The following is a 26,260-nucleotide window of genomic DNA, read 5'->3' on the forward strand; positions in this document are numbered from 1 at the left end:
CGAAATTATATTACCATGAAAAATATGGTTATAAAAAAATTCAAAATGAGATTACATTTAACAGGTGCTTTTCAATCATAGTTGATGGCACATACGATGTTTCGAAATCAGAAGCAATAGCTTTGATAGTAAGATATGTTGAAAATAGTGAGACGCCGAAGCCTGTTGAAAGACTGATTGACATATATTGTACGGGAAATACCACAGGTCTCGATATAAAGCATAATATAATATCCAAACTTGGCTCGATGAATTTACCCCTTGAATATCTAGTTGGGCAAAGTTATGATGGCGCCTCAAACATGAGTGGAAGAATCAATGGTGTGCAAGCCTTGTTTAGAGCAGAGGCGCCAAAAGCAGCTTTTATTTGGTGTTATTGTCATCGATTAAATTTAATCGTTGTTCAATTATGTCAATCAATTAAAGAACTTCGAAATGTTCTAGGAATACTAGATGAGATTTATGTCTATTTTAATGGTGCAAAAAGATATAAGGTACTCAAAAAATTTCAGTGTAATGATCTGAAAAAATCGCAACGATTTTTACGCGTCAAGAATACAACTCGGTAATAGTTCCTTATTTATTTAAATTTTAAATGTTTTTTTAATTAGAAGCTGGCTATCGTCATATAAAGCTATTGTAAATTTTTTTCAACTTTATGATGCCTTTAGGGCAGCTTTGACAAATTTAAAGGATTCTGAAGATCCTGCCACTTCCACTATGGCTAGTGCTATAGTCTTTAGAATATAAAAATTTGATTTTATCTTATCACTTTGTGTTTTGGATAAAATATTGTTGATAACAAGTTTGGCTTGTACAAAATTGCAAACCATTTCGAAGGATATAGGGTATGCAATAAATCAAATTCAATTGACAAAAGATTGCTTGATTAATTTGAGAAGTATAATATAAATTATTGTCTTAATTATTTTTTAATCTAATAGATAATAACACTGAATTTTTGGATGTTTTTTCAAAGGCGCAAGATTTTATGAAGGAGAGAAATCTACATTTTGATTTTGAAAGTTCTAGACTTCAAACATTACAATCCAAAAAGGAGAGGTATATATACTTTCATCATTAAATATAGGAATTTTTTTTAGCTTTAAAATAGGTGTGTTTTATGCTGCACTCGATTTAATTATTATGCAGTTTAACGAAAGATTTAATGATGATTCCATGAAATATTTACATCAAACATCATTTTTTACGCCAAAGGGAATGACAGAAAAATCAATTATTAAAGAAGATATCGAGGATATCTGTGAATTTTACAATTTAAATTCAAGTCAAATTTTCGAAGAAATGTTGAAGTTTAGAAATATTTATAAGATGGCCAAAATGGGGAATGTAAGTAATACTCATGACCTAGAGGTTCAAGAATCTAAAGATTTGTCAGATTCTGAGAATTGTAAATTTATTTAATTAAAATATTTTTACCAATACATTATTTAGCTTCTTCTGATGATGATAATTCAGGGACTTACGATTCAGATTGGAAAAACTATTCATTTATTTTACCTTATCGTTTACTTCTAAATTTTTCTGCTTTCCCTAATTTAAGAATTTTATATAAATATCTATTAACCATTCCCACAACCTCATGTACTGCTGAAAGAGTCATGAGTAAAATTAAATTAATTAAAACAAGACTGCGCAGTACCATGAAAGATTCTTTTCTCAATAATTTAACCATATTATCAATGGAAAAAATTTTATTTAAACAATTAAATACTGATGAAATTATAAATTCTTTCGCTTTCTCTTCCCCTAATTTATCTAAATTATTAATTTTAAAAATAATATTTATAAAGTTATATTTTTTGCATTTTATTTATATTATATATTAAAAATTGATGCAATAAAAATTATTTTTGAAATTTATGGGTGTCATAATTATCATTTTTTCGAAGGGGGGGGGATACTTTTCAAGGGGGTACTTTTCATGGGGGTATTCTGCTTCATTCGCTCAAAAGTAGGGGCCACTGAAACCATCACGAATCTAGAGAAATTTAAACGAGTGCGAAGAAATCAATTGACGGCAACCTTTTTTTCTTATTGGAATTGCAACGTACATCCTACCAATTTTTAGATTTACCGGTGGAGTTACCATAAACATCTTTTCACCATTGAGCCACATGAAATGAACTAACCTTTGAGGGTATTTTTGTAGAAGTTGTTTGATACGTACCAAACGGTAAATCCTATTCACATCGGTAGGTCCTGGACTTGTTTCTTCTTTAAACATTTCAATTGCAGCTCTTTATGGATAATACGCTTTAATGAAGTTCGCGAATTATCAGTTTCTCTGGATACTTGACAAATTGTCCTATGGTCTCCAGATCGGTCTTCTTGGCTCAATACGAGTGTTTCAACAGAATCAACATTTTCCATGGTACGAGTTGTGCGTGGTCTACCACTACTATATTGTTTTTCTGCTGATCTGGTATCAATCTTTGCAATCAATTCAAGTCAGCAATAAACCAGTTTCTGTTGGGAATTTTTTTTAAAACCTTTTGGCTCCTTTATGCTTTTCTTGTCTTAAAATTTTAAATAAACTCAAGTCTTTTTACTGAAAACTATTTTGTTCTATTACCGTTTGCTTAAATGGAAATGACATTATTATGACGTCATATTTTATAGCAAGTAAGGTATAGTTTGCAAAAAAATAATTTTTATCTTTATATGTTGGAAAGTTCGAATTTTGTTTGTCCAGCTTGTGAATAACTTTGGACCCTGTTGATAGAATTTGATAAAATTTGTAGAAAACATTTTTATTATCTCTCCCTCAATTAATAGATTTTATTGATTTGCACTTAGAATTGAAGATTTATTGCCAAACAAAAATGGTATCAATTCAATTGGGACAACAATGTATATATTGCATTAAATACAATCATATTTATCTAGTAATTTTACAAAATACTTGTTTCTGACAATTTTCTCCTATATTTTTAATGTAATTTATAAGGTGTTTATTATAAATTTAAGACAACCAATCAATAATACATTCATCGTGAATGAATAAAAGGGATTGTTTCTAGTTTAATTCATATTAAAAAATAATAATTATTTAACATTCACAATTTTTTGATAGTTTGTAGTAGAGTATTAATAAACATATTATTCCTAAAATATAAGAAATAAAGGGAGCTAAAAATGTCTATGGGATCTGAAATTTTTTAAAGATATATTTAACACTTGAAAATTTAATCAAATTTTAATTAATTGTAAAAAAAAATAGCAAAAAAAGCTAGTAATTTTATTTTGTATAGAAAATATTATGTTTATTTCTCTTAAAGTTTTTTATAATATAAATGACTAAATAATAACATTTTTTTATTTTGTGAATGATATAATATAAATGTTAATATTTCCTAAGGTAAAATGTGTTTCTTCTTAGTTCAATTTATTCTAAAAAAATATTCATTATCACATTTAAATATAATATGTTATCAAAAGTTTATAGCAAATAATAAATTTTTTTATATGGTAAAATTAATAAAGGTAAAAAAAATATAAAAATATAATTTGCGAAAGAGGGTAAGGGATAAAAGAATGGAAACTAGGAAAGAGAAGGGTGAGAGAGAGTATAGACATAGGAGATTATTCAATGGAAGAGATGAAACTTAGGTAGTTAGAGCGAATGATGGCGGTAGCAAGTCTTTGTCGTAAGAAAAGGGACTCTTTAGGCTGATCGGTTTTTTCCCGAATCCGTTTGCCTAATTCTTTAAAAAAACTTAGAACTTTGCTACCGAAGGTGGTAAGAGTAGAGCAGGCGATAGGTATGAATAAGAAAGAGAGGTCTATGGAACTATATTTGATAGTTTTACGAGTTTCTGCTAGAGCGAGGGCATCGACGTTGTGGTTGGATGGTGCATTTGGGTCAATGCAGGTGAAGTCCCAGACTAGTAGCTGGCCCCTTGACCAAGGAATCAAGGACATTCCATCAGGACGTTTTCCGTCGGATCTAAAAATGCCGGTCGGTTCAAGTCTTGATGGAATGCCTGCGGATTTGAGAGCGCGCAATATGATGTCATTGCAATTGAAGTTTTTTTTTGCTTCCTCTTTATTAACAATTAAGATTGCGGTATGATTTCATCATTTCTGTTTCATCGTAGAATGTAAATTAGATAAGGCAGGTTGGTCTGAAAACGATCGTTCTGCAGAACAAGCACTTACGGGAATCGTCAATAGTATTTTAATATTTTTCATACTCTGAAAAAATTGAAAATATTTTCTTACTTTGTTCTTTTAATATGGTTATCATTTTATGACATCTTCTAAAGAGTTTAATGCAGGCGCGTACGCAGCGGTAAGGGGGGAGAGGGGGTTGACAGGGGGACAAATCCTCCCCCAAAGCCAAAAAATGCAGGCCGGATTATATTTTACAAAAATATTATTGTTAATATTAATTTATATTTGTTAATATTTATTCCTATCTCATGTATATATTTAATTACATTTATTTATCACATTCAGCTACTAAGTTATTTTATCAATTAATTTCGATTTCAAGTTTTCCTTGGCGTAATTTACCTATTATTTTCAAATTTTAGTGGCGTAATATTTATCTATCTAGTCAAATAATAATTATCTCTGAAACTCCTTGTCCAACAGGGAGAAAGAAATTGCAAGTTTGTCCAACGATATCGAGTCTCCGCCATCAAGCAGTAACAGCTTTTATGGAGTTAGAAGAGCCGATTATTAATGATATTACTGAAATATCACAATGGCTTGAAAGAAATATTTCCTCAGAAGCAAGAAAATTATTGGATTCAATACTTATTCCAAATTTTTTTTCTCATTAGAATGTGTTATTTAATTATACAACTATTTTATGTAATACTTTTCAAAACCATGACATTGACTTGATTAAGAAGATGAGAATAGCGGAGTGCATTTTATTAGAACTCAAGGAAATTAGAGCTAATGTTGATGAAGAATTTCATATTTTATATTGTTGAGTCAAAAGCAGAGCTATACGTGTTTAATCGACTTGCAGGAAGCAAGCTCATCGTCAAAACATCAATATAGGATTAGTAGAAGAGTATTATTAAACAAATGTCCCCTCTCTTAGATACATTTATAACAATAAATGAATGGTTTTTAATTCATCATGCAGCACCTACAAATCCACAGGTATTACTTCCACAAAAGCCTTTCCAACTTTTTCAGATGGTGAGAGAAAAAAAAAATATTTGTTAGATTTTTATCATGAAGATGTTAAAATATCTTATGATGCCTTATTAGCTGAATAAATATGATTAAAAGATTAACTATGGTTAGTCCCAAAAAATGCTATGAATGCTTTGCATTATTTCAAACACATTTTAGATTATATTCCCAATGTATTAAAATGGTTATATATATAAGCAACTCTTCCCATTAGTAAACTAATGAGAGAACATTCTCTTTTTTAAGAAGAATAACAGAGCCCTGCAGAGGTACCATTTGCTAGGCATGGCCCAGATTTTTTGAAAAAAAATTTTCGGCCCGGCCCGGCTTTTTTGAAAAAAAATTATCGGCCCGGCCCGGCTTTTTTGAAAAAAAATTATCGGCCCGGCCCGGCTTTTTTGAAAAAAAATTATCGGCCCGGCCCGGCTTTTTTGAAAAAAAATTTTCGGCCCGGCCCGGCTTTTTTGAAAATAAAATTTTTAGTCCCAGCCCGCATTTTTTGAAAATAAATTATATTTATTTTTGATTTTTATAGCTAATAATGGCGATTTCAAATATTTGGTTAAATACAGCTTGGCCCGGATATTTTTTTAAAAAAATTTTCAGGCCCAGCCCGGGTATGTTAAAAAAAAAATTAAATACGGTCCGGCTCGGGGGCCGAGTCTGCAAGTCTCTGAAATATATACCTATGAAATACAACTTCTGAAAGTAGATTGAATGATTTGGATCTTTTGAATATTCATAGGCATTTAACGCCAAGCAAGGATAGATAATTGAAAAATTAGCTCAAAACATACAAAATACAATTATTCCTAAGAAACTTTTTGTGTATTAATTTATATTTCAACATTTAAATTTTTTATACTTTATATATTTTAAAGGCTCAAAAAATTTCAATTTCAATTTTGGGTCATTTAAGTGATTCATATCGTGGTTATAATTACTTTATATTTTATAATTCACATTTATTTTATAGTTTTTCAATGTCGGTTTATATATATAATCTTTTTGTAATTTACATTAGTTAAAAATTGGGTATTAGAAAAGTTATTAGTCCTAATAAATTTATGCTTAGTATTTTTAATTAATAATAATATTTCTTAAAAAATTTTATCCCCCCCCCCCTCCCAGACCAAATTCCTGCGTACACGCCTTGTTTAATGTATAGAATTAAACGATCTATTTCAAAATCATCTCCATGGAATTGAAACATGATTTTGATAAAGTTTTTGAATCGCAAATTACTCTATCTTAATTAAATAACACATTATTGGTTTGTCGAAATGATTTTTTCATAATAAATTTGTCTATATTATTTATTATTAATTAACTCACCCAAAATGATGGTATGATAAATTCGAGCCTTCTTCGAATCGAAAAGGCTTCTTTTTTTATCATGCTTTAGAAGGGTCCTATAAATTTATTTCGTTTGCCTTTAAATTAATTTCTCTCTAAACTTTTCGAAACTCTCATCTTGTCGTATCGCTAAATTTTGATCAGGATTTCTTTTATATTTAACATTTTGCAAATGTAATGAAAAACTTTGGATTTCTTCTTTAAAACTCTACTCTCTCAAATATATTATCATCATTTTAAGAAATAAAAATTTTCAAAAAGCCTTATACAAATATCTCCATTATTTGTGAGAATCTCATAATAATAAATTTTTCATAAATATATTATAAAATCGTGAATTTCGCAATAGTAAATGTATCTTGTACCACAAGATTTAATGTATGATCTGCAAAATGTACCACATTTCTAAACCAGATATCTTCTAACGGCACCATCATAAATAACATTGAACTTTACATTTTTTGCTGTTAAAAAATTTTTAAGTAATATTCTTTGATTAATTAATATTGTTTTATGAGGGCACAGTCCCCATAGAAATTTTTTGGGGGCTAAAGTTCCGCTGCTCCCACTAGGTCGGCACCAATAAGGTATGCATCTAATAAATTTTCTATCATGTAGATTCTGTACCCACTTACGTTGAATCTCTTATCAAAGTAAAAAATAATACTTTTATTCAGTGGCGTAGCTAGGAATTTTCCTTAGAGGGGGTCCATACATTAAAAGCTGGGGGGCTTCGCCCCCCCCCAGACCCTTTTTAACGGGCCTTCGGCCCTTTTGCCCGGCCTTTGGCCGGGTTTATCTTATAAATCATAACCATATCTTCGATAATATATAATAAATATATTTTTTAAATGCATCAATAATATGTTATTATAATTTAGTAGATTATTCTCAATGACTTTATAATAATACGATCCAGAATAATTTCAATAGTAATATAATATCCTTCCACAAACATCAAAACCAGAAAAATATAATTCATATAAAATCACTTTTAAGTCTTTTGAACGTATAATCTCAAAAAAAAATTTGCTCTGGGAGGGGTCCAAACCCGAAAACCACCCCCGTAGCTACGCCACTGCTTTTATTTATAAGAAAAAAGTGAACAAAATAAAATTGGTTTCGTTTAGTTTAATTCTGAAAACTAACTAAGATACAAGGTTTCCCATTTAAAAGAGGAAAAGTCTTGATCCAAATGGAAAATATTCCGATCAAATTATGAAAAGTCTGATAAAAAAAAAGGATAAGTACCAATGACTTTGGAAAAGTCCTGTTGAAATAATAAAAATCCAATGAAAACAGGGAAAGGTTTAATCAAATTTGGAAAATTCTCATTCAAAAATCGTTTTATTATATTTTCTGTCGTTTTTATCTTTCTTAGTTTTAATGACTTTTTCCGATCTATATTTAATTTGACGTCATCTTTAATCTATTTTTGTCACTTTTTCTCAATTTGCTTATTTTTTTTCATTTTTGATTTCTCTTTCTTGTCATATTTTTTTAAACAATTTTTTTATTTACACTTTCGTCATTTTTCTAGACTTAATTGCTCATGTTGTAAAAATGAGTATTTTTAAATTAAACCCGTATTTTTTAAAAATTTGGCCAGTTCTGATAATAATTCACTTATTGTTTGGTATTGCAGTTAAAACTTATTTAATTTAAAAATGGTGCAACATATTATTAAACAAATATTTTATTTCCTTTAATAGTAATAAGATAAAAGTTATTTAAATAAAAGGGAAAGATAATACAAAAAATAGATAATTTAAGAGAGATAACGGGGAAAATAAATAATTTTTAAAAAGACAAAATATAAATAATAAAAAAGTGAGAAGAAAAAAAATAAATAAAATTGAAAAAAGATGACAAAAAAAGATTGAAAATGACATAAAATAAAAGTGAGATCTTAAAAAATTAGAAAAAACTGAGAAATATAATTAAAAATAACCAAAAATTAAAAAAAAATGACATTTTAGGATTATTAAAAAGACAACAAAAATGTTTTTTTTTAAATATGCAAAAAATATAATAAATATTTTTTTTTGATCCGATTTTTTTCTTTTTTGATTAATTTGATTGACACTTTCCTTTTTTGATCTGTTCATTTTCTTTTTTGATCGGGACTTTTTCCTTTTTTGATTGACACTTTTCCTTTTTAATCGAACTCCTTTCTTTTTTGATATAAGGATATATATTTTTTATAATATTTATATTTTAAAGACTTTATCCCATTGAAATTTCTTTTTTATTAAAATTATTTACGGTTATCTTAACAATTGATTTTTCCAGGTCTGCTATGCATGGTTGGTATATTGATATGATACTCATTCTTGATAATATTTAATCTACAATATTTTTAGCAAATTTTTTATTGAGTTGTATACACAATATCTCTCTATGGGTCGTCTTGGTAAAAGATGGGAGCTTTTATTTTTAATACTGTTTCTAGTGGAGTTGCTAGATTTTTTTTAACCAGTTATTCTTTGATGTAGTTAAAATGAAAAGAAAACATAGTTTATTAAATATATAATTTATACAAAAAATAATAATAGCTGGGATCACATGGCCCAATACGACTTTCCGGCTGTTTTATCATACATATTAACCGTAACCAAACAAATTTCTCTCTATTATATCGGCCATTCTCAAGGAACTTTGATTGCTTTCTCCGCTTTAAGCTCCCGTAATTACTATAATGGTTCTAACTATACAAGGGAATTTAAAAATTTAAAAATATTCAAAAATATAAAACTCTTTATAGCGCTATCACCGGTGGCATATTTAGGACATATTCATGGCCCTTTAAAAGCTATCGCAAAGTTACCCGTATCTCAAGAAATATTAGAATTTTTTTTAGGTAAAGACAAAGATTTTCTTCCTCAAAATAATATTCTAAAGTGGTTAAACAAGATGTTCTGTGACAAAAAAAGATTCGAAGTTATGTGTTCTAATATTTTATTTCTGATATGTGGACCGGATATCACCAATCTTAACAAGGTTAATTTTAATTATGCGAAATACATCTATTCGGCTAAGTTGATTCATTTAGTCTACTAAGCCTACCCATTTAGTTGGCTAAATTGATTTTTTAAGCCCACTATATAGCTGGATGCTAGATATTATAGCTATTTTTTTTCGCTAAGTCTTAACTATTTTTGATTGGCTAGGGCTGAGCTTTACCATTTATTATTTTTTTTAGTTTTTATTTAATTAGGCTAATTCTATATGAAATTGATTCATAATTTTGTATCCCGATATCATATTTTTATCTCGAATCTCGAAAGATTGAAGAGAGGCTAAGATATTTTCAGAAATTTTCTGCCCCATATAAGGATGGAGTAGCTCTATTAAATCAAGGACGGAACTTATCATTTTCCACCCCTTATCTATGTAATTAATTGTTAACGAACAAAGGTAATGAATTGTTATAACAAAGAGACAATGAATTTATTCCTGTCCAAATGTCCGTAATTAGACATATTTTTAGGTTTACAGTACATTTGTAAGTTTTTTAAAGAGTTTATATTTAAAACTATTATATAAATTTTGGAAATACTTATCACCCGCTTCCGGCACCACAATTTTTCATTTTTGTAAAAATAAAATATATCTTCGAAATGGGGACTATTCAATTTATTAAAAGTATAATTATTTTTAATGATCTATTTTATTGTAAGTTAATTTAAAATTATATGTCTTTCTAAATTAGCTCAAATATGTATAAAAATAATTTTAAAAATATGTTATACTTATAGCTGTATGGACACACTAGTGTTTATGACAGTGCATCGCCGAAATTTTGGGGGAGACATCACAAGTATATTTTTTAGTACTGTAACCATGGTTAGCAAGCCGGGCAATTGACCGAAAGTATATTTGACCGGTCAAATATGGTCAAATATGGTCAAATATTCTAAAATGTTATTTTTAATATTTTTGATTAAATATATTATAAATTATTATATACTTTTTAAATGAACCTATCAATTTAATTGCATAATAAATATAAGTACATTCTTGTTACGGATAATGCCGCTAATATGAAAGCAGTTTCGAAAATTTTAAAATCCAAATCAACTCTTAGCCATATTCAATTTTATGGATTTGCCACACATATTGTTTTTTTTTTGGAATTTCAAACGAGTATTGTTATTTAATTCACATGTATCCATTATGACAACAATTGTTTAATTTTTTTTAAAAAATAAACACACCAAGTCCAGTATTTTCCCTCTACAGAAATCAACATTACAATTAGTTTAAACCCAAGAGATTTAAGTGATCATATATTAGAGGAACAATTTTGGATAAAAAAATTTTAAGTTTTTAAATATCTCTGCCCTATTTTAAAAATGAGATGTTATCTTTAGAATGGCATATTATTCAATCATGCCAAGACCAAGTATTTTCTCCATTAGAAGAAATATTTTTTATAGATATGTTTGAAATAATAAAAAATAATCTAAATACAACCTCAAAATGTTGCCTATTTATAGATCCCCAATATCAAGGACACCATCTCATATTGAATTCAATGAATCTTCTAATGGTAAAAAGAACTAGGAATTCTGAAAGGTGATGATAATCAAGCCATCTTAGATGATATAATAAATTTTCGCTGTAAAAGTGGTATCTTTGACAAACAAAATATCTGGAATACGGTAGTAACCATAATCAATCAAATTTTATATCAAGCTGGTGGAAGGGACTTTGTCAACCTTGCCCTTTAAGGGAAGTAGCAAATATCTTATTAGCTCTTCCAAGTTCATGTTCTTCTTTAGAAATTAGTCGTTGTGGCACCCAAAACCATAGATTGGGTATCTAATTCTGTATACATGGAAGAATTTTATTCCCAGAATTTTAAAATACTTCTCTATTTATCTGGTGGGAACTTTCAATCAAAGATGCGATATAAATTTGTTCTCCCCATTTTTATTTTCTGATAATTTTTATTTATTTTCTCTTTCTAAATGTAAATTTTCAATATCAACTGTATCTTTATCAATATTATCACAACCAGTTATCGAATAAGAAGATGCGGTAGTCTCCTATATTTTATGAAGAATTAATGTTGTTTATCTCAAAATTCTTTAAGATGGTTTTTAGCCATCTGTTTTTGCTCATTCAACATAGATAACGAGGGTCGAAATATAAAGAAAATAATAGTTTTAACGCCATTATTTTTAAGGATATCATTAATAGCTAATGGAGAGTATGGGCTTCACATCTGATGCAATATATATTGGTGAATAAATCTACTACAGTTCCCTCTAAATTAATTTTATCCTTATATATGTTATAATTTTCCTAACTGTACTTTTACTTTCTTAATATTTATTAATTATTTTAACTAATTACTAAGGTGTTTTCAATTTATCTTTATTATTCAGAAAAAATATAATCATTTAATAATACAAAAATATTTCTATCTTAATTATAATTTTTAGAATGAATCAATTATCAAAATAAAAAATGTCATAATGTAACATTAATAGTAATCAATTCACGGCAACTGAAATTATTAGGGTGATTACTCTCTACATGTTGAATACATTTTTGATAAAATCCAATCTTTTAAATTTAAATTACCCTTACAGTTGGTTTAAAAGTAGGAAATTACTAATCCTCATATGAGTTTCCGGATAAGTCTAGTAGTTATTCCAAAATATCTTACCCCTATAAATATTTATTAAATATAAAAATTATCCTCCATAATTTCTTATTATTTGTTTAAAATAATTTTTTTTTTTAATTGCAAAATTATCGAGGGATGATATTTCCAGTTTCTCTTGCCTACCTAAATATTAAGACAAGTACATTAAGACCACCCTTGATTGATAGCCGCATATAATATTTTTTAAATCAATACAGAATTTTGATCTATTGATAACATATTATTATTATAAACAATAGAGAATAAATTGAGTTTATGTAGAGACATTTATGTTAGATTAATTTTAAAATAAAATCTCTATTTTAGTCAAGAATACCTGTGTATTTTGCTCATTACCCTGCTGGGACATCAGTACAAAATATGATACATTATATTCAAGCTGTTAAAAGTAAAAAGTATCAAAAATTCGATTATGGCATATTTAAAAACAAAGAAATATATAATCAGGTTAGTAATTTATATTTTTTATTAACTAGTTGAATCAATTTTTTTTTAATTAAAACAATTTTGCTAATTGTAATATGGTAAAATAATTAGAAATTTTGATTTCAATTAATATGATATCCGAGATTTTTTAAGACACTTTTTAAATTTTAATCATACTTTTAATGTATTTACCCAAATAGTAAGAATATCTATATTTATTACTCTTTAATTAAGTATAAAGAAACAATCAACTATCTAAAAAATATTCTTGTTGTTTTTAAATAAATGTTTGTTTTTATATGTTGTTCTACAAGGCCTATTCAAAAATAAATATGCAGGTCTGTCATGAAGCTACAGCTGAGGGGTGGTGGGTGGCTAAAAGTTTATTTGAAGGTCAATATTTTGGTTTTTTTAATACACAATTACAATCCTTTTTGAAAATCAGGTTTTGAGGCGAGAAAAATTTCCCCCATGGCTACAGGGCTGCATATATGAATTGATTATTACATTGTTCGTATTCGAATAATTATATTCTTATTGATACGGGCAATAAATTTTACTATTCATATTCAATTCTAATTATTCAAATAATTCGTTTTTAAATATTATAAAATAATTCATAAATATATTGACACTTTTTTAAATATTGCATTATTAAAATTTTCATCGATTAAATGGGTGATTAGCTCCTAAATTGTGCAAATCTAAATATCAGATAAAAAATTGAACCATTATTTTCTTTACCAACTGTTATTTTTTTGCAATGTACTAGGCATATTAGATAAGTTTGGCCTGTGAAGATTTTTAGTTTTTTGGCCCAACCCGATACGCCCAAATTCTTTACTTCATCCGGTCATTGACCTTTGATAATTCTCTTTCTAAGTCGACCTTAATTCAACTTCATTGTAAAGTGATAGGGATTTGCCCTTGATTGGCAACTCCGTCGCATTTCTTAAACCGGGAAGCCAATCTGGGGAGCATTCTCTTCTCTTTTCACCTCTGAAAATATTTATGAGTTCCTAGAAGCCATTCTTTCTAGTAATCTTGACGATTATTTATTACAAATAATGAGCTACTTCAAGCCTTTAGACTCAGATTTAATTGCGATATGGTATACCATGCTCATGGGCACTATATATCAAACTCGTTGACTAGAAAGGTTGCCACTCCCTGCATTGCAAAAAATGTATAGACAGATTTCTAAGACATACCAAATTCAATGACACTATATATTGTGCCTTAAAATCAGCTAGAATTCCTTCTCGGCGATTTTACTAGCCTCCCGACGTTCAGCCGGGTCATATTTGAGCTATTCTTTTAAATTAAATAATGGTTATAACCCAATTTTTTTATTATTTTAAGGTATATTATATTAAATAAATTTTTTTTAAATATAAAATTGAAATAAAGTTTAGTATAAAATTGGCTTAAAAACTAGCCTCAGCTTAAATTCTCATACTAGAATAAAAATTTTTTATTGAAAATACTAATTTTAGTGGGTATAAAATATTGACTAAAAAAATTTTTAAAAAATAACTTCTTATCAAATATAATAAAACAGTACTTTAATTTGCGATAAAAAAAGTATTTAAGAATTGAATGAAATTGGATATTTTTATTCTTCAGTTGAGTCAACATTTATATTACATCAATTGCCTAGGTGCTAGACGAGGTTTAATTAGTGTTATATCATAAGATTTAGCTTTCGATTCAACGTCTGTATAAATATTATGAAAATATTCATCTACATTCACTCTTATTTACCTGTTCATATACATTTTCCTCCAAATCAATACCAAATCTAAATTTAGTTTTTGTAAATTTCTACAAAGTAGTGAGCTATAGGAAAATAATTTATTAATGCAACTAGCAGCAAGGATAAACTATGATTGATACTGCAAAATTTTGACGGGGTAAGGGGGGAATAAAATTTTTATTAGCTTAAAATGATATTTAAGAAACCAATCAAATTTGCGATGGTGCGTTAAACCCTCCCCCTCATTGGTTATCCGCCTGTCCCAATAAAGGGGTATACTTTTTTCAGGATGAGAGTAATTCCATCTGGTCTAGTTTGGTTAGTGGGGCTAAAGTCAGAGGATTCAAAAGTGGATAAAATATTTGGCCCTCAAGGTTCTAATATTATTGAATTAATGACAAAGTGTTTTAGAAAATCTGCTTTTACGATAATGAAGGAGATTATGCCCCGGGCTATTAATACGGCTGATGGAAGGTTTTATACGCATTCAATATATCATCCCCTTAGGACGGAACTACAAATTGATAAGATTGGCAAGCCACAGACGTTCTCCAAAAATCACGATTTTTTGAATACATAATATAATAACCAAATGTGGCAGTCTCGATCCAAATAAAAAATTAATAAAATACCGATTGGTACAAAAATGCCTTTGGTAGTAATTATCATTAACCTGAAACAAAGTGCTGACCTGAAAAAACCTTTAGATAGTTATATGGCTACAGGTACGTAACCAATGAAGGGGGGGAAATTTTACCCCCCATAGCAAATTTGACTATTTTCCTAAATATTATTTTATGCTAATAAAAATTTTACCCCCCCCCCCCTACCCCCCTCCTGCCCCGTCAAAATTCTTCAATATCAAGAGAGTTTATCCTTACTGCTAGTTGCATTAATAAATTATTTTCCTATAGCTCATTACTATGTAGAAATTTACAAAAACCAAATTTCGATTTGGTTCAAGTTATTGTAGGAAAATGTGAACAGGAAGAATGAATGTAGATGAATATTTCTAATATTTATATAGACGTTGAAGCAAAAACGAAATCTTATAGAATATTATAGAATATCCAATTTTATCCCATTCTTAGATACTTTTTATCGCAAATTAAAGTACGGTTTTTAGATGAAAAACAAGTCTTTGGTAATCTTCAAATTTTATTACCTAAAGACCCTTCTTCGTTTTCTGAAGCTATTATTGGTAAATTTAAATATCTAGCAAAATTTCATTTCTATGATATTGATACTGAAATCAATTTAATTAGTGAATTCGAATTGTGGGATAAATATTTACTACGTTTATTATTTTACCTGAGCATGCTATTGATGCGCTCAATCGGTATAAGGAAACCTTGGCTTAATTTCCAAATATTTTGAAGGTATTTAATATTCTTGCATGTTTGCCTATTACCATATACGAAGAAAGGACCTTTTTCAAATTGAGAAGGTTGAAAACTTATTTACAAAATACTACTTCCGAATCTCGGCTAAATGGGGTAGCTCTGTTAAATATCCACAGAGATTTGATTTCAACGACAAACGAAATTCTTGATGAATTGGCAAATTTCTTACGAAAGTTAAAATCGTATTATAATTCTATTAATTAATAAATTTTTTGTATAATATTGTATTTGATAATAAGTTATAAAAACTTGTTCTTTAAAAAATTTTCTAGTCAATATTTTATACACACTCAATTAGTATTTTCAATAAAAAAATTTTTATTCTATTTATATATGAGAATTTAAGTTGAAACTAGTTTTTAAGCCAATTTTATAAAAAAAATTGACACTAAACTTTATTTCAATTTTATATTTTTAAAAAAAAATTATTTATAATATACCTAACTTAAAATAAAAATTGGGTTATAACCTTTATTTCTTCTTTAAATATTCATAAGCGCGAATTAGTAAATAAAAGCTAAAAATATTAATATAATTATTATTGAATTATGAATAATTTAAAAGAATAGCTCAAAGATATGACCCGGCCGAAGGTGAAGGAAAAGCTGGCCGAAGGCCAGCCAAATGGTGTAAATTTCCCCCCTATAGGAAAATCCTGGATATACGCCAATGTATGGCTAAGAGAGCTTACTTCCGATCACTATAAGTGAGCTATAGCTAATTTTGTGATTCACCAATTTTACAAAGGATTTTAAAAAGATGCAATTAAATAAAGAAATAATTTTACTGACGATAATGTGATATTTATTTGCACAGAAAAAAAAGATATGACAATATAATGTTTATTTGCATCGAAAAATATATAAATAACACAATATAATATTTATTTCAAAAATTTAATAAATTTTTATTTGGCTTTGACAATAGACTTTTAAGATTTCCTAGAAAAACAAACGATTTACAGGAGCCATTGGTGTAAGTGAGACATTATAATCAACAGTAATTTGCGAAATCATCATATAAAAATAATGAATGAAACATATATTGAGATATTTAAGATATTTTAAAAAGTAACTAGTTAATTTGTCTTCACATTCCTCTAAAATTACCAGTTACCGTTTTTGGCAAAGAATTTTACATACCACTAGTTATTTTAATAACACTAATTATCTCTCTATACCCAACTCAAATTATAATTCTCTTCTCCCATTAATTTCAATATGAAGAAAAATGATTATGGAAAAAGTCGCCATATCAATTTTGGACTAAGAATTGGCTTTAAACAAGATATTTTTGAAAATTTTAAAGTATCCTGCATATATATAATCTTTATGCAGCTAACCTTGCCATTTACATGAAGCATCATTTATTCTCAACACCCAAAATATGTTATCTAGCACAAAAGAATTGACTATGATCGAAAACAAAGGTTATGTCAAAATTTTTATCTGTTTAATTTTCTCATACCCTTAAATCATTGAATTATATTTACAAATCTTGGACAAATACACAAGGCCTTAAATTCTATAATTTTATAACCATGTTTAAAAATAAAACATTATTGTAATAACATTCTAATCAGAGACCAACTGGGCCTTAATTTTTGACCAAGCCCGGCCCAGGCCCGCAGTAAAAAAAATTTTGGCCCAAGCCCGGCCCATATTTAATGTTAAAAAAATTCCCAAGTCCGGCCCAAGCTCATATACAAAAATTTAATTTTTTTAATTTAATGAAAATTAACAATATTTAAATATATTTAGGCAATCATTTTGTTTACAATACTGAAATTTATTATTATTAGAAGAAAAAAAGGCAATATTTCATTAAATTAGCAACTGTTTTAAATAATCTAAATTTAAATTTAATAATTTTAGACCCAAGCCCATTAACAAAAATAATATTAGGCCCATACCCGGCCCATGAAGGTCTCTGATTCTAATTGCACATTTACAGTATTATATTATTTATAAAAATTACCCTTAAATTGATATTAAATTAATGAATGTGTATATAAAATAAAATTTGGTCCAATATATATTCATAATATCTCATTTATTCAAAAATATAGTCTCTTTTTAAATCGGAAACTAGCATGGACCTCAATAACCTAACAAAAAGTTGGATATAAATTTTAACGAAAACATGCCATATTTTGCCACCTTAAACTCATCTTTTTTTATCCATACAATTTTCAATTTGTAAGCCTGACGTGCCTAAAATTAACAAAGCATCCTTATTGTTAGTGCCATAGTTGTAAACCCGAGCCTTCGATTTTATATTTGAGATATTTTTTGAAAATTTTATGTATTTTGAAAATGTTTAAACATTTAAAAAAAGATAGTGTAAATGAAACACACTTTAACAATAAGGATAATATGACTATTATGTTCACTAATCACTATAATCTATAATTCATTACATTCGATATTTATAACATTGGAAGGGGCCATTTGACCTCACATAAATTTGATTCATAATCACAATAACCAATTCACATTAAATTATCGTTTTAAAAATGATGAAAATAAATAAGCAACAATTATTATTAAAAAAACTGAGATTTTAAATAATATTAAAAAATTATGAATTAAAATTATATTGTCTTGCCATTATAGAAATTATTATAGTTCATATTTAATCGCTCAGTATTAAAACAAAAAATATTTCGCCCAGATTAATGCGTAACGCTCAGAAAAAATACCAAGTTCTTAAAATTATTTCCTAATAGGCTCAGATAAAAAAGGGAATTGCCTAGAAAAAATAATAATTGCTCCTATAGAAAACTGAAATGTTCAGATTAAAAAATGAATTGCTTAGAATTAGTCGCTTAATTGCTAAGAAATATTTTTCCTTAGTTAAACTATTGATTTTCGGAATATGTATATGTTTATAAATTTTCAAAAAATAGTGGCCCCTTCAAGTCCCCTAAGTAGTAAATACTGGCTACAAGAACCTATTTTCAAAACTGAATTATTTGTTTTATAAACATGGTAATGGATAGATGAAATTTGGAAAACAATTAAACATTTGAAAAACGTTTTGAGATATATGAATCTTATACATAATCTTCGTTTCGGTTTTATTTAATGTTATAAAAAAAAATTTTAAATCAAATAAATCCATCATTTTTTTCTCTAATTTTATTATTAATTTCTAGATATATATGCTCATTATTCATATAAAAGATAAATGAATTCAAAATCTAGATATAGAATTTATATATATTTTTTTGGGGCTATTTTTTTTATATTAGTGAAATTAAACCCATCTCAGGATATTATATTATAACACCCCCCCCCCTTCTCACACTCAGGAGCTTTATTATGGGGAGGGAGAGTATGATAAAAACGTTATTGAAATTGGAGGGGGGTAGGAAGATATGGCAGTATTGTTAATGTGAATAAAATTGAAGGGGAGAGGGGTTGGGATTTATGGCAGTATCGTTATTAAATAAAATTGAAGGAGGAGGGAGGGTAGAAGAATAGTTTTGATTTAAATTTCCGTTTTTGCTAATGGAGGGAGTGGGAAAGTAAATTTAAAGGCGGTGATTTTTAGAGGAAATAAGGGGCAAACATATAAAGGAATAGGGGTCTCGAATTTTTGTAGGGGTAATATTGGCATTGACCTAATGAGTGAAGAAGTCCCTCATCTCTCCCGCAGACTAATCTACTTCGAAGACCTAGAGTGATTTACCCATCTAAGAGAAAGTAATAAATTGATCTTTTTATTAGGTTTTACTTGTTACCCATGTTGAGATATTACACTAAAAGCTTTTTTATCCCCCACCCCTCTTTACCTACTTTGAAGACATAGAGTGATGAGAATCAATTAATTTCCTTATTAGTCATTTCATACCCATCTCGATATAGTGTTAGAAAAATAACCCCTCCCCTCAATCCACTCTGTAAGGATGAATATTATGTAATCAATTAATCTTATTAGATTTCATTTGATACCCATGTTGAGATACTTTACTATGCACCTTTTACACCCCCCCCCCTTAATGCTTATGAACACATAGATTAATTATCATCAATATAATAAATCTATTTTTGTATTAGCTTTCATTTGCTACCCATTGACATATTATGTGGACATTTTCTACCACCCCCCCCCTCAACATCTACCCTCATAGGGTTGAGCATCATGTAATCAATTTATCTTTTTATTAGCTTTCATTTGATACTCATGTTATTAAAAGAAAGTAACCCCCCACCAATGCATAGATTAATAAAACTCAATTTATTTGATTAAATTTAATTTGAAAATAAAATACTATAATAGCAAAAATTTTTGAGCGATTTAGTATTTTTTCTGAGAAATTCAATAGAGAAATTCTGAGAAAATCATAATTTTACTTTGCAAAATTGTCATAGATTTTAAATATCTGTGAAATTCACTATAAATCCTTAGCATTAATTATTTTTTATAGGGTTTCAGTTTTTATTCTGTGCTAAATAATATGTCAATAAAAAAATTTAAAATTGAAATAATTTCAGAGCGATTTAATGTATTTTCAAAGCAATTCAATAAACAAATTCTGTGAAAATCAAATTTTACTTATCCCGAATCGGCTTAAATTTTAAGATAAATAATTCAGTAAAAATTCTTAGCTTAAGTAATTTGCAATTAAGGAATAAAATTCTGATCCAGTTTTATTCTAGAGAAATAATATTAGTCAAATATTATTTATATTTTTGTAAATTAATCATAGTTCAAGCCACCTCAATATGATATATCCAAAATGAGTGAAGTACCCGTTCATCTATTTACAGGCTCGGAAGATTGGTTATCAACTATGATAGACGTCAATATTATGAAAGCAAAATTAAAAAATTTCAAACAATATAACTATCCTTCGTATAACCATTTAGACTTTATCTGGGGAGAAAACGCACCTTCACGTGTTTATAATGTGATTATAGATATTTTAAAAAAGGATATAAATAATAATAAATCTTAGCTATGGTGGATTAAATAATTGATAATCATTTGGGGTTGAGATTAAAGGTGGTGGTGGAATATCTGGTGAGATGCTAAGTGATGAAGGTTCAAGCTTGGAGGCTATAGACTTATTACTACCGGGGCATCTTGAAGTGAGTGGTCCATGGATGGTTATTAAATTTTTATTTTTTATGTTAAAAAGCAATATGATCACCTGTAATCATTAGTATCTTTTGTTCGTATTCTTTTAAAAGAATTTCAAAAGAGAAGACACCAGAAGTTTTTAAACAATACTGGATTTATGCTTGATAGATGGGTATTTTTTAAAGATTGATAGTTTGGGGTATCGTGATTGAAGGTGATTATTTAAAAAATTAAAAACTCCCTCTGCACCTCCCAATGGGGCTCCTAATATATTGAAATCTTGTAAGGGTGTCCGTCTAAAATTATCTAACATGGTGTATGTTGGAGGCGGAGAAGGGTAAATTTCACATTTATTTATATTTAAGGTAAATTAAGTTCATCAAAGTGTTTGTTGATTATATCTAGACAATTCTGGATTGAAAAAATGATCCCCGATATAGTACAATCGTCAAGGTGCCAAACGTGTAGATTAGAGGTCTGCATTGGGCGGGTTTTTGGACCAAAAGCCCACCCACCCAATGTTTAAAATAAAATAACCCGCTCGCCCAGCCCGCCCATAGTTTTAAAAAAAATATATACCCGCCCGCCCCGCCCATTTATCTAAAATTTCTTACCCGCCCATTGGTCTAAAACTTTTTACCCGCCCGCCCATTATTTATAAAAAATTTAACCCAAGCCCGATTATAAAATTTAATTATGGCCATTCTTTCAATTTTTTAAGCATTTAATAAAAATATTTCAGCATTATTTATAATTTAGAAAATAAATTTAATAAAGAAAATAATCAATTTAAATTATGGACAATTTATTTGATCAAATAGAATATTTATGAAAAAAATATAAATATAAAATTGATATTATATGTAATTATAATGCAAAAATAATAATGAATCGACATTTTCTGGATTCAAACACGTTCTTCTTTGTTTTGAAAACCTTCCAGCAATGCTAAATCCTTGTTCAGAAGAAGCACTAGTTGCAGGAATCGCCAATATTTTTCTTCCTAATCTTGATAGCTTTGGCAAATCTCATTTCGTTTCCACCAAAGTAGGATATCCGTTTAAAGTATATTTTCTTCCTCAAGTGAGATCCGGATGTCCCGTATGCAATATATGTAAAACTCTTTTTTGAAGTGAGTACGGAATGATTAATCTGCCATTCCAAAATAAAATACCATGCTATTTTTGTAATCGTTTTCATGCTATTCGGAATAGTAACAGAACAAAAACTATACAGTTTTATAAACCGGACCTCGAGTTAATATTAGAAACAGATGCATCTAACTAAGGATTTGGAGCTGTACTCATGCAAAGATATGATAATGGTAACGAATTTCCAATAGCTTACACCTCAAGAATTAACAAGCGAAAATAAAACAGTGAAATATATTAGAAATCTTATTTATGACACATTAACTCTATCAAGAAAAGAACTTAGAGAGGAAACCGCAAAAGATCCAATTTTAAGAAAGTAAAAAGATTAATAAATGTTACAAATATACAAAATCAAGCACCAGAATTACAAGCTTTTAGAACAAGAATAGATGAAATAGAAAATGATGACTGTATTTTATTTTGGAATGGCAGATTAATCATTCCGTACTCACTTCAAAAAAGAGTTTTACATATATTGCATACGGGACATCCGGGTATTACATCAATGAAATCCATTACGAGACATTATATATGGTGGGAACAATTAGATAAAGATGTAGAAAAACTAGTAAAGTGTTCGATTGGTACTATAAAAAAAGAAATATTATTATTGATCATTTAATTAATTATGATTTTTCTTTAGTTTGTTTTTGAACAAAAATTTTAAATTTCCTTAACCCTCCCGCCCATTGTTTAAATTTCTTAACCCACCCACCCGCCCGCCCATTGTTTCAAAATTTTTTAACCCGCCCGCCTGCCCATTCTCGAAACGCCCACTTAGATGGACGGCGGGCCGGCGGACGGGCCGAAACCCGCCCAATGCAGACCTCTACTGTAGATTGAGTTTGCATGAGAGAGCAATATCACTTATTAGGTGTTTTAAGGTATAGGAAAAAAGTAGTGGTCCTAATGGGTCACTCTGTTGGAGGCCTTCTGCAGAATTAATAATATAATCAGTAAATTTGAGTAAGGAAGGAATGCCATAGCTAAGATGGATGTAATTATGGTAGTCAGGGAAAGTTTCCAAAAAAGTATCGATCAATTTATTCCTATTAATTGAATTAATGGCTAGGATATGGTTCTGCTATATAATCTTCAGGTTTGAAGTTGGATAAAACTAGTTGACTGCAATAGATTGCGGCTTTACAGCCTCCTTTTCTCCAAATCCCACTTGATAAGGAGCTAAGCTTAAGGTTATTGTAGATTTGAGTCGATTACAAATAATTTTTGAAATGGTTCGTCGGTAGAAAATTCCAATAGCTATTGGGCTCACTTGATTTTCAGCTTTTTCAAGCGCAATTAGTCGAGCACCAAAGATTATTGGTGTTAGTTTATGTGGTAATTTCCCGAATTTTAGTTAAAGAATTAAGTAGAAATTCGGAATGTATAAACCCAAGAGGTCGATAATAAATGAGGGTCGAAGGTAATCCAGTCCTGGAGCAGAATCGTTTGGAAAAGATTTAATAGCGGTTAAGGCTTCTCCGGGAATGATATTTATCTTTGAATTTATTATAGGCAATATTTGAGGAATGTATTTGGGGCTCGGATGTTTTTTAAAAAGTTGATTTCTTGTGGTGATATTATCGGGTGCCAAAGTGTTTGCGTTAGAAAGAGCTCGGAGAGATTCTTTTAGATTGAAAATATTAATCTTATTATATATTAGTTTGTATGAGGTGTTACTTAAAGTCTTTTTAGCAGGATTGTTGATATTTGGTGTTAATTTTTCAAAATTAAAATAGAAATTTTCAATTCTTTCTTTGATGGTTTGGCATAGTGGGGTTAGATTATCTTTTGGTGGATTTAATATTAATGTTGGGAAATATATCAATTTTCTCCAATTTAGATCTTCTGGGTTTTGTAAAATATTATTAATGATTTTGATATAAAAAGTATAAATTAATTTAAGGGCTGCTTTTGGGGTTCGTGATATGGTAGGGCTAAAATAGCTTGTTAAAAATTTTGGGTTTCCAAATCAGGAATTGGATAATTTTTTATAAAGGTCTTTTCCTGTGTTGGATTTTCATTTGGTGGATAAAATAATTGATAGTCATTTTGGAGATTAAAGGTGGGGGTGTAATATCTAGTGAGATGCTAAGTGATGAAGGTTCAAACTGGCAGGCTGGAGGTTTATTATTACCTGGGCATCTTGAAGTGAGTGGTCCATGTATAAATAATTCTTAGTGAATAAAAAAAAATTTACATTTTTTATGCATTTTAAATATCTCATGTGATAATCAAATAAAAAGAGATAATTCTAGTAGCATGAAGAAGTCCGGGGTAATCGATGCAATTTTAAAATAACCATAGGTCCAAAAATAATTATAGTATTAGAATTTAAAAATGTCATTAGATATCACCACCAATAATTATACACTGATATGCTGGCAATTTTTCTTAAATATGCATGCTGAGTCCTGCTTATTGCTAAAGTTAAGTAATACTACTTATTTAGCCTTTTAAGTTATTTTTTGTCAGTTAAAAAGTCATCGAAAACTATCATAATATAGCAGCTCAAATTAGAAAAAAATTAATATGAATTAAAACCCCTTATTTAATTAGTAGTGCCTTTAGAATTATGGCAAACTTCATAGAACAATTAATATTTATATAGATCATAGAACATAATATATAAAAATATTTTGAAATATTAGAGAAAAATAAACCTATTTTTGAATCTTATTTCGCTTATAACACGTTTTTATTTATTGACTGAAAAAAACTGATTGAAGAATAGTAACAAACAGGCATTACATATTTTCTCACAAATATGTTCAGTCTTTCTGTAATTTTCCTTCTAGCCCGATGTCTATCTTGGCACTACTGCTGAACTGCCAGTGGCTCCTACAACGGCGGGAATACGAAGCAACGACTTCATAAAATTTAGATGGTGATCAAACCTTTAAAGTTATTTCTTTAATAGGAATTTTGTACACCATGATGGGGGTATTTTTATTTAAAAACATCTAATTTAAATTTTTTGAAAAATTTTTGCAATATTCTTTTATGAAAAATATGGTGAAAAACAAAAGCCGTTTCAAAGACTCATAGATATATATTGCATTGGTTACACAACTGTTGATATATTAAAAAAACATTTACAAAATTAATTCAATAAATTTACTACTAAAATTCTAGTTGGCCGAAGCTATGATAGTGTCTTAAATATGAGTAGAAGGATAGAAGGAGTTTAGGCTTTGATGTAAGCTGACGTCCCAAGGGTGGCTTTAATTTGGTGCTATTGTTATCGATAATTTAATAATTGTTCAATTATGTCAACCTATAAGGGCAGAAATGACTTAGGGATCTTACAGGGTTCATGTTTATTTTAATAGGGCTAAAAAAATATACAGTGTTCAAAGCAAGTCAGAACGAGGCACTGATACAATCACAACACTTTTTGATTATCGATTATCACTCGGTAATATCTTATTTGTGAAGCTGATTATTATCATATGTAGCCATTGAAATATTTTGCTAATTATCATTTGAAATTTTTTGCTATCGTTATTTTACTAGGCTTTCATTATTTTTTGCTTAACTCCTGTTTTAAAATAATTTGAACAAATTAAGATTATTTATATTTATTTAAAAAATATTAAATCTAATTAATTGACAAAATAAGTTCAAATCAATATATTTATATCAGAGACCTGCAAGCCCCGTATTTTAATTCTTTAAATATACCCGAGCCGGGCCAATTTTTTTTAAAAAATACCCGGGCCGGGCGCCGGGCCTGAAAATATTTTTAGAAAAGATATCAGGGCTGTGCCGTATATTTTAAAACCAAAATTTGAAATAGCCATTAGCCATAAAAATCAAAAATAAAGATTATATATCTTAAAAAAATCCGTGCCGGACCGTGTAAATGGTACCTCTGCAGGTCTTTGATTTATATATAACATTGCATATAATTAAACGTTTTGTCATTATATAAATTTATATTGCAATCAATCAATAGAAAAAGGTAGAATTAATAAAGTTTTAAATAAATTTTGAATATAAAAAAATAATACAGGCAAACCATTGAAATTAAGTTTGAATCTTACAATGTATTCAAATTTCTTTTGTTTTAATTTATATATTTTTTTACAATAATGTTAAATCTAACAAAAAATTTACTAATTTGATCCATATTTTCGATTGTCTCAGCTTACTAATCACCACATTAATAATGAGATTTTGCACAAATAATCAAGAATTTCACTAAATTCAATCTGCTCTA

General features: G+C 28.5%; 1 protein-coding gene across 3 annotated transcripts in view; it reads left to right on the top strand.

Annotated features, from left to right (window-relative positions):
• Positions 1 to 20,759, top strand: part of LOC135923842 (lysosomal acid lipase/cholesteryl ester hydrolase-like) — a 56,390-nt gene extending 35,631 nt beyond the window's left edge. For 2 of the 3 annotated variants that reach the window (XM_065458817.1, XM_065458816.1), the window contains 3 exons: positions 9,090 to 9,534; positions 12,518 to 12,658; positions 20,511 to 20,759. In XM_065458817.1, the coding sequence (XP_065314889.1) occupies positions 9,090 to 9,534; positions 12,518 to 12,658; positions 20,511 to 20,759 (835 nt within the window). The remainder of the gene's footprint in view (positions 1 to 9,089; positions 9,535 to 12,517; positions 12,659 to 20,510) is intronic. The other variant, XM_065458818.1, reaches the window with a different exon arrangement.
• Positions 20,760 to 26,260: the final 5,501 nt, after the last annotated feature.

This window comes from Gordionus sp. m RMFG-2023, chromosome 2 (genome assembly GCF_954871325.1).
Source record: "Gordionus sp. m RMFG-2023 chromosome 2, tfGorSpeb1-WG-v2, whole genome shotgun sequence".
Taxonomy (NCBI): Eukaryota; Metazoa; Nematomorpha; class Gordioida; order Chordodea; family Parachordodidae; genus Gordionus; species Gordionus sp. m RMFG-2023.